The sequence below is a fragment of the Tyto alba genome, unplaced genomic scaffold (genome assembly GCF_018691265.1).
Source record: "Tyto alba isolate M040663 unplaced genomic scaffold, T.alba_DEE_v4.0 Super-Scaffold_39, whole genome shotgun sequence".
Classification (NCBI taxonomy): Eukaryota; Metazoa; Chordata; class Aves; order Strigiformes; family Tytonidae; genus Tyto; species Tyto alba.
Window position 1 is genome coordinate 8,245,091 of NW_024881314.1, and position 12,054 is coordinate 8,257,144.

General features: G+C 56.3%; 2 protein-coding genes across 3 annotated transcripts; both read right to left on the reverse strand.

Annotated features, from left to right (window-relative positions):
• Positions 1–523: 523 nt before the first annotated feature.
• On the reverse strand, positions 524–7,177 carry TRIM65 (tripartite motif containing 65). The gene is made up of 6 exons (XM_042802546.1): positions 4,906–7,177; positions 4,313–4,408; positions 4,005–4,238; positions 3,446–3,617; positions 2,990–3,070; positions 524–1,667 (listed from the first exon to the last, which is right to left on the reverse strand). The coding sequence occupies exons 1-6, from the start codon at positions 5,350–5,352 to the stop codon at positions 1,132–1,134; spliced, it is 1,566 nt and encodes a 521-aa protein (XP_042658480.1). The 5' UTR covers positions 5,353–7,177; the 3' UTR covers positions 524–1,131.
• Positions 7,178–7,265: 88 nt separating this feature from the next.
• On the reverse strand, positions 7,266–11,886 carry MRPL38 (mitochondrial ribosomal protein L38). Of its 2 annotated transcripts, none has more exons than XM_033002395.2 (9): positions 11,795–11,886; positions 11,399–11,578; positions 10,714–10,869; positions 10,423–10,631; positions 9,964–10,036; positions 9,357–9,402; positions 8,818–8,976; positions 8,283–8,419; positions 7,266–7,933 (listed from the first exon to the last, which is right to left on the reverse strand). In XM_033002395.2, the coding sequence occupies exons 1-9, from the start codon at positions 11,859–11,861 to the stop codon at positions 7,797–7,799; spliced, it is 1,164 nt and encodes a 387-aa protein (XP_032858286.2). In that variant the 5' UTR covers positions 11,862–11,886; the 3' UTR covers positions 7,266–7,796. The 2 variants fall into 2 exon arrangements, with proteins under 2 accessions (XP_032858286.2, XP_032858287.2); XM_033002396.2 differs by having other exon boundaries at positions 10,714–10,842; positions 11,795–11,885.
• Positions 11,887–12,054: the final 168 nt, after the last annotated feature.

Below are 12,054 nucleotides of genomic sequence, written 5' to 3' on the forward strand. Positions count from 1 at the left end.
GGAGTGAAGGAGGAAGCACAGCAAGACAAATTGCATCTGTCTGTGAAGAAGGGGATTGATCCCTTTCAACCTTTTTTCCCTAAAGGAAACAAGCTGATGTGATTCATTTCCTACACGTTCACCTGTAAGTCTCCAGCACCTTTGAAACCGGTGCCCAGTTTCACCCCGTTAGTCCTCACCAGCATCCCCAGGAGGGCAGGGGGAGATGCCGGGACCTGCCGTCTACACCCTTGAAAGAGCTTCAATCAAAGCTTCAGATTTTCTTCTGCTCCAGATAGACCTTGGGGCAGAGCCATAGGAAATCAGGTTTCCTTATCGCAGTGTTACTCTAAATAAAGCACTTTCTAGTTCTGCTGCCAGCTGGTCACTACTTGGGGCTGGTCCCTGCTGCTGGCCCCGTGAGGATGCGGAAGGGCAGGATGGGGCCCTGCAGGGATGGGTGCAGGAGCAGGGGCACCCAGATGACACCCTCCCCCAGTGCTGCTTGGTCCCACAGCTCCCACCAGCACCGAGGTGAAACCAGTAGGAAAATAGAGCTTTATTAGGGAAAACAGCATTGTACAAAGAGCAACCGGATCGTGGCACTCCAAAAAGTTGCTCTATCGTGTCTGAGAGTGGCAAGAGGCGACCAGGAGGGGCTTTGGGAGCAGGACCTGCCTGCATGTGGGGCTGGGGGGGCACAGGGCTCCCGCTGCATTGCTCCACAGCACCCTGTGGCTGCAGCACCCCTCTCTGGGGTCTCACTCACCCCAAATCTCCCCCAGGCTTGGGATGTTGGGCCAGGACAGGAGAAAGAGGAAAAATCTAATTCTTGCGCCCTCCTTATCACCCCCCCTTGCCCTGCCTGCAGGGACAGGCACCCACACGTGTCCCCATGCACAGGGACCGGGGGCTTCATCCCCACGGGAGGGGCACAGCATCCTTTCCCTTGCCCTAACTTGTGTCACCAGCGTGATATTTGCATGTGCAAACCTGAGCGGGTTAATGTGCGTGCCTGTCCTCATCAGCCTTTGTTAAAACATGGTGCCCCACTCCTGCCTCAGCATTGGGGTCCCACTCACACTGCGACAGCCCCTGGCTGCAGCTTGGCTACGGCACCAGCCCGGGGTTTGCCAGCCCAGCAACTCCAGCTCAGTCCCTCTGGCACAGCGTCACGGCTCGCCCCTCACACAGCCAAAAGACGGGGTAGAGGGGCTCGGTGAAGACAGTGTGGAAGGAGTGGATGAGCTGCGTCCTCTCCCCGAGGCCGTAGAAGGAGAGGAGCCCCTTGCTGTAATCCAGGCTGACCCCCAGGTTCTTATACAACAGCTCCTGGATTTTCTCCGCCCGGCCCTCGTGCCAGGCCAGGTAGCAATCCTCCCGCACCTGCAGCCCCCACGAGCCCCCGTCCAGGCCGATGTTGAACTTGTGACCTTGCTGTCGCTCCAAGGGGAGACCACGGTAGGTCACCCCCAGGATGACAGAGTGGCTGGAGATCTTCACCTCCCAGTAGTGGTGGCCGTGGCCATAGCCCTGCGTGCACAGCACCTGCCAGGGCTCGAAGCGGGGTCCCTGCTCCTCCTGCCGCCCGCAGATGGCACTGGGGCCGTGCTTGGCTTTCCGGTTGCCTTTTGACAGCTCCAAGTACTTGTTGGCTGTCTTGGGATCGAAGGTCAGGTTGCGGTGGTCTGGGAAGAGAAACAGCATGGATGGGGCTGCAATGCTTCATCAGAATTTTACACCCTTGTTGTGAGCCACACCACCCCCCCCAACAGCGATATGGTTTAAACTGCATAGGGCTGGCTCCCAAATTGTAGCATGTTAGGAGGGGAAGATGCGATACCTGCCCACCCGCTTGCCTCAAGGCATGGAAACAGCCCAGAAATAGCTGGCGAGGCACCGAGACACAACACTTTGCACAGCCCTTGCACAGCCCAGCTCATGGCCAACAGGCAGCAGCGGCTCCACAGTCATTTTGAAAGAGACGTGCTTGGTTTTAAGAGCAAAAAATATGAGCATGGGTGGGGAGAGGGGGAGAAAACCGGGTGTTAAGAGAGCTAACATGGTATTGTGGGTAGCTACTCACCTCTGCACAGGCTGCTATAACTCTTCCTGCTACGGGCAGCCCCCGGCCACCAGCACCTCACCTTCCTCCAGCAGCAACCCAGCCTGGCCAGCTATGCTGGGCTCATGCCTGCTGCTCACAAATAACATTTGTTTTCCTATTAATTACCCTGAGAACATTTTCTGGGGCCTGACTGAAGGAATCCTTAGAGGTCCCATAAGCATCAGTTGCCTCCCTGGCAGGAGTGACATGACCAACATGCCCTAAACATTATCCAACCCTCTTTCCAACAGGGAGGAGATGGGAAAAGAAGCTCTGAGGAAATTCCTAAGGAATTGGAAAGGCATGGGCCTGGGGAGGGAAGGGGACATGAAGGGCTGCGGCTGGGAGCACTGGGGCCGTATCCCTGGACAGAGAGCAGTGCCTGCAGGCAGGGCTCTGGACCAGTTCTGAGGGGGGTGGCTGGGGCAGCCCGTGACACCTCCCTGGAGTTGCTCACTTGCCAGCTGCTGACGTTGCCTGCTGGCCTGTGGGAAAGCACTGTGTCTAAATATGGGTTGTCGGGAGCAGGCACAGTGCTCCTGCTCGGGCGAGATGCCTGAGGTGGGTGAAAAGGAGAGGATGGAGACAGGGCAAGATCCGGGGCAGCGGCTGACCCAATTCCGGGCACCAGCAACCCCAGTTTCCGTGGGAAAGCATTCCCTGGTGCCGTTAATCCCCATAACAAGCACTTTCCAGGCCACGCAGTGTCCCCCAGCCCATCCACCCCAGCCCTGCAGCACCCTTCTCCACATTTAGGGAGAGGGATTGGGAGAGCCAGGGAAGGAGCCCCTGTGCCCATAGTCATGACCACCCTCCTCCCAGGGAAGAGCCTGGCTTGGTCCCCAGAGCCTGCTGGGGACCCCAGCGGGGTGCTGTCCCTCCAGAGCCCCACGTGCTCCTCACCCTTCAGAAGCTCAGCTCGGAGATGGCACTTGGGGAGAGGGGCCACCACCTTCACCGCCGGCCCCTGGGGGTGCACTGGATCTACAGAGGATGGGGACAGACATTTTGAGTGATGTCACCCAAAAACTTGGTCCTTCCTGGCTTCGATGGGAGGAGGAGGAAGTCCATTGTATCCAAGCCTGAGAGCAGGCACAAGACACTGCGATTGGCGTTGCCAGCAAGGAGGGAGCCACAGGGAAGCCACCCATCCCATCCCATCCCATCCCATCCCATCCCATCCCATCCCATCCCATCCCATCCCATCCCATCCCATCCCATCCGCTGAACAGGAAATGTGTGTCCCCATCCCAAACCCCTGTGCCTGGCAGCTGTGTCCCCACCATGGTGATATGGGCCAGGCTGTGGTTAAGGATGACTTGGAGCCTTTCGGGGTGGCTCTGCAAGCAGAACAGTTACCTTGGCCAGCGGGGTTGGGGGTTTTGGGGGCCACAGAGCTGGGCAGGTCCTCCAGCAGGAGCCTGGAGATGTTAGCGAGGATCTCATTGATGGGCTTGACCACGGCAGCCACATCAAACTCCATGGGGACCAGCGCCCCCGGGCTCTCCGGGGACGGGAGCAGGGGGAACTCCTGCGGACAGACACACAGACACCCCAGTGGGGGCTGGGGGCATCCCCAAAACAGCTACCACTAGCTGTGACTGGCACACGGGAGCGTAAGGCTGTGGGGAGCAGAGGGGTTGTGGCACAGGACTTTGTGTTTTGCTGGTGGTGGAAGAGCCTTGCTGAGCAGTTTGGGGGGGGGAGATGCTGCCCATGCCCCTACAAGCAGCACCATCTGCTCCGATCCAGAATTGCACCCTCCAACTTTTCAGGGAACCCCTGAAATCAGCTCTTCCCCGCAGCCCCATCCCATCCCTGAGCTGGGCTGAGGATGCATCCCCTGTGGGGAAGGGGTCGACCAAGTCTCTGCTCTCACCGAAGGGGCACGGGGAGGGACTCAGCACTGGGATGGTACCTGGAGGAAGGTCCTGTGGTCAGGGCAGGCCAGCAGGCCCTGAGCCCTCTCCCTGTGCTGGCCAAGGATGTCCAGGCGGTCCTTCAGGAAGCTCCAGTTCTCTTCCACATGTCCCAGTGCCGCCGCCTGCTCCTCCTCGATCCTGGCCACCGTCTGCCATTGGAAATCCTCCAGGGCTTTCCTCAGGAGGGCGAATTTGCTCAGAATCACTGATTTGAGCCCCTCAGAAGAGTCCTGGGCAGGGAAGAGCTGTGAGAGCCAGCACGCTCCCACCCATGAGCCCAGCACCGAGGCAGCCATGGCGTTACCTTGATGCTGTGCGTTCGCTCCTCCAACTCCTGCATCACCCTCTCAATCCTCTCCGATTCTTCCTGGGCTTTTTCCAGGGAGTCTTTCAAAAGAGCCTGTGTAGGGAGGCACCAATGTCCTGCAGTGCAGCACACTGCTGTCTGCCTGGCCCCCAGGAGCCCTCTCGGGGCTGGAGGACAAGGCTTGCAGGGAAGGAGAAGGCTTGGGAAGAGGAAAGGCTGCATCCACAGTCACTGAGAAGTGAAACCTTGTTCTGGCTTTCACCACTTTTTTAGCTGTTTCCTCTAGATCAGGGGTCAAAACCACATATAGCACCAGTCATCCAGTGCTGCTGGATTTACCCGGCTCTCTGCTGCTCCCGACAGCCCCCAGTTTCTCAAGGAGCAGCCAAGCACTGGTAGCATCTCCCCGGCCAGCCGCCTGTTCAGCTGAGACCGGGCACAGCTCTGTGCGTGGAGGCACATCACACGCCCACAGCAGGGCACGGGACGGTGGAGGTGGATGTTCTGCCGAGCCTGACCTGCTGCAGCTCCCCCTGCCCACCATCCCCATCCCACCCCATTACCCCAGCCTTGTCACCCAGTGTCCCCACCTGCTTTTTAGAGCTCTCCTCCTCGAAGAGCACCCGCCGGTGCCGCTGGCACTGCCGGATGGTGCAGACGCAGCAGATGCACCGCTGCTCATCCTCGCAGTACAGCTCCAGCGGGCGCCCGTGCTGCGGGCACAGCTCGCCGTGGGCCACCTCGCACCTCTCCGTGCCCGAGGCCCGCGCCTCGCCATCCCGTGCCAGCTCCACCACGCTGCACAGGGTGACGTTCTTCTCCAGCTCCGGAGGTTGCTCGAAGCCCCTGCGACACTCGGGGCACGTGTAGCCCTTCTTGGCCCCGGCGGGCGCCTGCTCCTGCTTGTGCCAGTGGTCGCCGATGCAGCGCTTGCAGAAGTTGTGCCCACAGGGCAAGGTCACGGGCACTCTGAACAGCTCCAGGCAGATGGAGCAGACCAGCTTCTCCTCCAGCTTCTGCGAGATGGGTGATGCCATCGTGCCTGCGCCGGGGATCGGGGCGATGGGGGAAAGAAGCCAACAAAAGAAGCCGGGGAAATAGAAACTCAGCTGTGCAGAGGAAGAAGAGATGGTGACGCTGAGCTCAGAGGCGGGTCAGGGCTCCGAGCCAGGCATGTTCTTAAAGAGACACCCAGTGGGTACCCCTTTGCCATGCTGGGAAGACAATGGGGAGGGTTGGAGCTGCGCCCCCCCCCAACAGGGAGGGCTGCAAAGCAAAGCAGGAGACCCCGGAGAGGGTGAAATGCTGCAGTGACAGCACAGAGACACGTGCAAGAGGCTGACAAGGGTCAGAGCAATGAGTGTTTCCACGAATGCATTTGCACGGGTACACATGTGATGTGTAATTTGATTTCACGCCTTTTGCGCCCTTTGAGGGAACTTCCTGGCATCTTTACCTCTGCCAGGGCTGGGTCCCCAAGCAGAGAGTGGCACTCCTCCCTGGCAGAGAGATCTCAGTACAGTGCTCCTGGCATCTGCCAGCCTGGGAACCAGCAGAGCGGGGCACCCACTGCTGCTGCAGCCACACGTCACCTCCCTCTGCAGTGACAAGGGCTGTGGCACATGCCAGCAGCCAGCCAGGGCCACATTCTGCTCTTGCATCTTTCCATTTTAAACTACAGCTCCTGCTGTTTGCACATGCCCCTGTGCACACCCACCACTCCTTTTCCTACTAAGTTCTTTGCAACACCTGTGCACACCACTACTCCAAAACACAAGAAGGATTTCATCTGGGCCATCAGTCCCTGCTCAGGTGGCAGGTGGAGTGTTCTGCCTGGAGGTGATAGTGGTATCTGCACCGCCTACCTTCACCTTATCTTCACACAGTTCAGTTTCAGGAGAAAAAGCTCCCAACCTTATCTCCTTACCCTTGCAGACGTGCTACTGCTTGTGCACACACGCCCAGGCAGCTCAGCTCTGGCAGGGCAGCCTCAGTTTACAATGGTTCTGCAGACCCCAAACACGTGGCTTTGTTTTCACCTTGTGCAGGTGAGGGCAAGCAGGGAGGGGGTCTGCGCTGCAGCTGGGATGCTCGCTGGCAGGCTGCTGGGGGGTCAGAGCTGTTTCCGTGTCGCAGGCAGGCTGAGAGCCACCCCCCAGACTGTCCCTGGACTCAGGAGGTGACTTGGGATCTGTCATACCTCCCTGCATGACCCAGAATAGCTTTGGCCCCCCAAAACATATCTTTGGGCTGAATCTGCAGATTCTGACCAAATATTCAAAGCTCAGAGAGAGGAATAACACAACCTGCGTCTCTGCCTGGAACCGCAGGACACCTGCACTGCTGCTGTGGTCACCTCACCAGCTAATTCACCCCGGCTTAAACCAGACCCCAGAACCCTTTGGGGTAGGAAAGTTCAGGCAGCTCAGGCATAGCTGGCGATGGACCTGAGCAACAGCAGCTGGGGGTGCACTTCAGCACAATCTCAATTGTTTGCTGGCAGCTCTTATTTCCTGAGGAAGGGGGAAACCTCAGATAAAGTGGCTGGGAACAGGCAGCTGCAACAGCAAGAGCATGTCGGTGTTTGGGGATTTAAACATGCAAACAGAGGATGCGCCAAGAGCTCTGCAGAGTCTCTCCACAGCTTGGGTACAAGACCAGCACCAACACTGCACCTCTGCCCCAATGCTGGCAGCTCTGCTTTTGCTCCACCTACGTACAGGGAGCAAGGGGAAGGAGACTGAAGTCCATGTGCTTGGGAGAAGCCAGCTCCACAAACGTTGACCTTGTGCAAGTTTACCACCTGCGTAGCCACACTCTTCACAACATCCAAGAGGGAAAAGCGACTGCGGCCAGGGGAAGGACTGCCCTTCTCCCCTGCACCCTGCTGAGCTCCCCAGCTCTGCGCCGACTGGCTGGGATACCAAGCCCTTCCCGATAAAGACAGCTCTGCCAGCATCACTCAGAGTGTGTTTAATCAGACTCATCTCTAAGAAGACTGCACAAATGAAAGCTGACAGAGTCCTGAACCACAGTGCTGTAAGAGGAGGAAATCCATGCTGGCCTGGCTCTATTTCATAAACAGGCAAAAGGAGAACTGTGATCCTTGCAGAGAAACAAGGCAGGGCGTCTCTGCGGGGGACCCTACCCTGCCACCCTTACCGAAGAGCTCTGCTACAAAATCAGTGGCAAGATTTCAGCCTGGCCACGGATTTGCTTTCATCTATGAACGTCTTCTCTAAGTAGTCTTTTGACCACACAGTTGTCAGCACTATGGATGCCCGTTGCCCTCAGCTGCACACTTCCCAGCACTGCCAGCGCAGGGGAACTGGGTGTTGAGGGGCTGAGATTGTGTCATCTCCCTCCGGAGGTGCAGGTGGCTTCCAGCTGCTCTGCTGTGTGAATGCGGAGAGGCAGCAGCCCCATCTGCCTGGCCGGCATCCCAGTGCACACCAGAGCACCTCGAGAGGGTGCCAGGTCCCTAGTAAATCCCGTAGGTGGGCTCCTCGGTGTCTCGGTATCTGTCCAGGTACCTCAGAGGCTGGTGGCGCGGGAACTTCAACTGTGGAGGATGGTAAACGGGCGGCCTCACGAATTCAAACATGGGCTCTCTCATATCTGTAAAGGGGCAGTGCAGTTAGCAAGATCCAAACCCCGGGCTCTCCCCTTCACCAGCAAGGGCCCCCACGTACACACGGGACCAGGGCTGGTCAAGCATGCAGGGGCTCTCTCAGTGTTATTTTAAAATGCTCATTCAAAAGAGCCTTTTACAAGTTGTCCCCTCAGACTGCTGTTAGCGAGCCATCTCCCACCAAACTAAGTACCCAGTCTGTGCTGTAACAGATCCTAGACCAAACAAGAGCCTACAGCCACAGCTCACCCACTGACCCTGTGCGTTACACTCAGGGCCCATGTCCTGGCCCACAAACAGGCCCCCTCCGGCATCCCTGAACGCTGCATTTCTTACTGAGAAGCTGATGGAAGACCCAAGTAACGGATTTGTCCCACTGACACTGGAAAAATGCCAGCCCCGCCGGGGTCATCGCATCCTCGTGCTTTCTGTAGAAATCAAACGTGCTAAAGGTTCGCATCTTGAGGCTGTGGCTGGAAACAAGACACAAGCACAAGAGCTGAGGTGAACCTTTTTTCCTGCAGCACCCTGGTAAGCAACTACTTCCCCATATCACCCCAGTCTATAAAACACAGGTGGAAAAGGAAGTCACCAAAAGAAAATCTCCCAGCTTCTCCAGCTCTGTGCACATTTCTGCCCCAGGTAAGGCAAATTGGTTTCCTAACATCCTGTTTTAAAGCAACAGGACTCTGCAGTGCTTACAGGGCTGGGGTGGTGGCTTCAGGTGACACACAAACTCAAAGTAGCCCCAAACCACCCTGCAGATGAAAAGGAACTGCTGTCCTGCAGCAGTTAACAAGCATGAGATAATAACAAGCGATAACAGCCAAACCAAGCAAGTGTGAAACTGCCCAGTGAAAGCTCAAATTACCATGGCAGCGGCCGAACATCCTCGCTGAAATCTATGGGGCAGTCTTGCTTGAAGAGGAGGAAGACGAAGCGATGGTAGCCAGTTCCCGTGGCAGGGAAGGGGGGCAAGTAATGACAGATCTCCTTACCCGACTTGATGTCATTGCCTGGGATGTTTGTCCTGAACACAAAGAAGTTTACTTTGCTACATATCCATTAATTTTCCTCCAATAGGACCAGCAGATTCAGGATTGCAAATCACTCTGTGCTATGTTTTGACATGACTTATACCCTGTTTGACAGATGAATAGATAGTAGAGGCTGCTTTCACTGGAAAAAAAAAATCACACCCAGTGATTTGAATGCCAAACAGCAGCAACACCTGGAATTACTGCCTCCTTACCAGGACCCAGAACAGGGGTAAAGCTAATGGCACCAGAGAAAGACAAGGAACCGCCTTAGCAAACGCTTATTCCCAAGCTCTGTTGGAGGAGTTTCTGCTCCCCCTGCCTCGGCTTTCCCTGAGCAGAGCAGCACACGGCTCCGATGCGCAGTACTCACACCAGCCAGTGGAGGTACTCCGATTCCGTGTCTCTTAAATGTCCATCTGCAAATGCACACAACAAAGAAAGGTGACTTAGGGACACCCTGATGTTTTTATCAACTCCAAAGTAAGAACACCCAGACCTGCTCTGAATGGAGGGGCAGCTCAGGGCATCCCAGCATTCATTTCCTAGCAGAAAAGTAACTAATTCTTATAGGATTGAGCTTAAAATGAGGAAAGAATACTACAAATGTAATTCCAAGATTAAAAGAACTTCTTGGTCAGCTGCTTCACACCAGTGTGCCTTGGTTTCTCAGAGCAAACAGCATCAGCTAACCTACCTCCCAGGCAGACTGCCAAAGGAGAGGAAATTGAGGGTAAACAAGATGGGAGTTAGGAAATTGTTTCCTCTACACTGTGGCACAGGTCCTGTTGCTTTACTGTCCCACCTCTCAAATGCTAGAGATCTGAGGAGGCTACAATCTTTCTTGCATATGTAATATGTCCCTGCTTTGCAGATATCCCACCTGCTCTGGCTGTGTAGTCAAAAGAAACAGGAGCTAAGCAAAAGCAGAGTGGAATAATCCAGTTTAAACATGTTTTTTTAAAGAATTTGTTACTCACCTGGATTTGTGAGCAACAAAGTCCAGAGGGAGCCTTTATCTGCCTCGTAAGACACTGCAGGGGGATTGGAAGCCTAAAAGAGCAATGTAAAGGGAATGTAAATTACTCAACATTTGAGTGATCCGTGATCCATTAAGACCAGATCACGATTTCCAAGGCAAAGAACATGAACTTGTCACAGGCACAGCCAGGACGCAACACAGGCTGGGCACAGCCACACCACCAAGTGATTCAGCTCCACCCAGAGAGCCCTCCAGAACATTAATAAACACCAGCCTGCCAGCAATGATCCTGTTGCAAAGCTCAGTCCTTATCATGCCCAAGAAACATATTTCCTTCATCACAGGAAATACCCTTGTAAAAGAAATCCCCAGAATGAACAGTGCCCGTTAGAAGCATCTGATAGAACCACATAGGCTTCCCATGGGGTTGAAGTTGTTCCCAGCTCCCCTCACACACCTCTGATGGAGTCACCATGTTCCCATAGTAGACCGGCACGAAGTGCTCGTCTTCCTGGCTGTACTCCACTCTCAAGGTAACCCAGGGGGTGAATGTGGCCCCCTTGAACAAGTCACGAAATATCCCGCAGTGCTCTGCCACGCGCTGCTTGTGGAATGGGCCGCTGGTCTTCTCCCAGTCCGCTCTGACTTCATCAAGAGGAATCAGCACTGCAAGGAGAGAGAAATGCTACAGGAGACAGCCGGGGGCCCCGAGTGGCCGGGGCAGGGAGGGAGGTGGTGGGGCACAGACCAGTCCGGAGCCGTGCTGCTCTTTCCATCTCGGCATTCTGGTGGTTCTCCCTCAGGATCTTTTTTCTTTCCTTGATTTCCTTTGCCCGCGGCACCTTACAATGTGGCAGGCTGATGTCGGTCTTTGGCTCTTCAGAAAAAGGTGAAAAAATCATGGCTGTGAAAAACATGAATCCCCAAATACCCAAACACAAAGACCCTGCAAAATGTTAGCGAGTGTGTGAAAGAGATGCAAGCTTCCAGACATCGGAGACTCAATTCCACCAGCTCTGTCTTCCCTCTGCACCTCCAGGCTCCTGCTCCCTCCTCCTTCCCTGACTCGTTGCACTCCCAGACCCACAAGTTTGCCAGGCTCTGCAGCTGGCAAACTATTATTTGCTGCAGGTCTAAAGCTCTGGTTCCAGATCTGCTTTCTCTGATACCACTGGGGTGCCAAGGACTCATTATTTTACCCTGCTCCATGTCTTTTGGCAGGTCCTGGCCAGCCTCCCACCTTCCAGAAAACTGCCATCCACTTCCCCTCAAGGCATTTGAGCTCTGCTACACTGGAAAAGGGCCAACCCTGTGTCAAAGCACCTCATCAGCCCTTTACGGGGCAGGTTTGAGGGCAACCTCATTGCCCCAACAACTGCTTCTCTAGCCTTTAGCAGCAAAACCCTGCGCGGTGCAGCTCCTCCCACGAATACCTGGCTGGGGGTTGGTGTGCTGCCGGTACGTCTTCCACCAGTGGGGCTTCTTGCTCTCCTTTTCCGCCAGCTTGAAATAGCGAGTGAAACTGCGGTATTTCTCCAGCAATTCCAAGTTGCTGACGTCAATATCCTCGTTGGGCATCGGCCCCAGGGGGGCTGCCCGCTTGCAGAGCGCAGCTGGAAGCGGGGAGAGTTCCCGTTTTTATATAAAAAGCAAGAAAAGAGACCGAGAGAACCCGAGGCGGGCAGAGGGGGAGCGCGGTGCCGGGCCGCTGACACCGCCGCCCCCCCGCCCCCGGTACGCTTGAGGAACCCGGACTCCCGAGAGCTCTCCCCCCCCACACACACTCCAAGCGACTCCCACTGCCCCCTCGGGGGGCAACCGGGGCTCACCGGTCGTGCCGAAGGCCCGCCCGCCCCGGAGGCCGTACAGCGCCGCGCTCAGCAAGGGCGCCGCCATGTTGCGCACCGCCCTCTGTGGAAGGCCCCCCGTTTCCTTAGCGACGGGAGCCGCGCCGCGCAGGGCGTGCCGTGGAAAGCCCCCGCGCTGCCATAGCAACGGGGCTGCCCCGCGCAGCGCCTGGCTAGAAACGTCACTACATCCTCAGAGGATCGGGCCCTCCTTCCCCACCTCCGCCCTTGCTCCTCTGTCG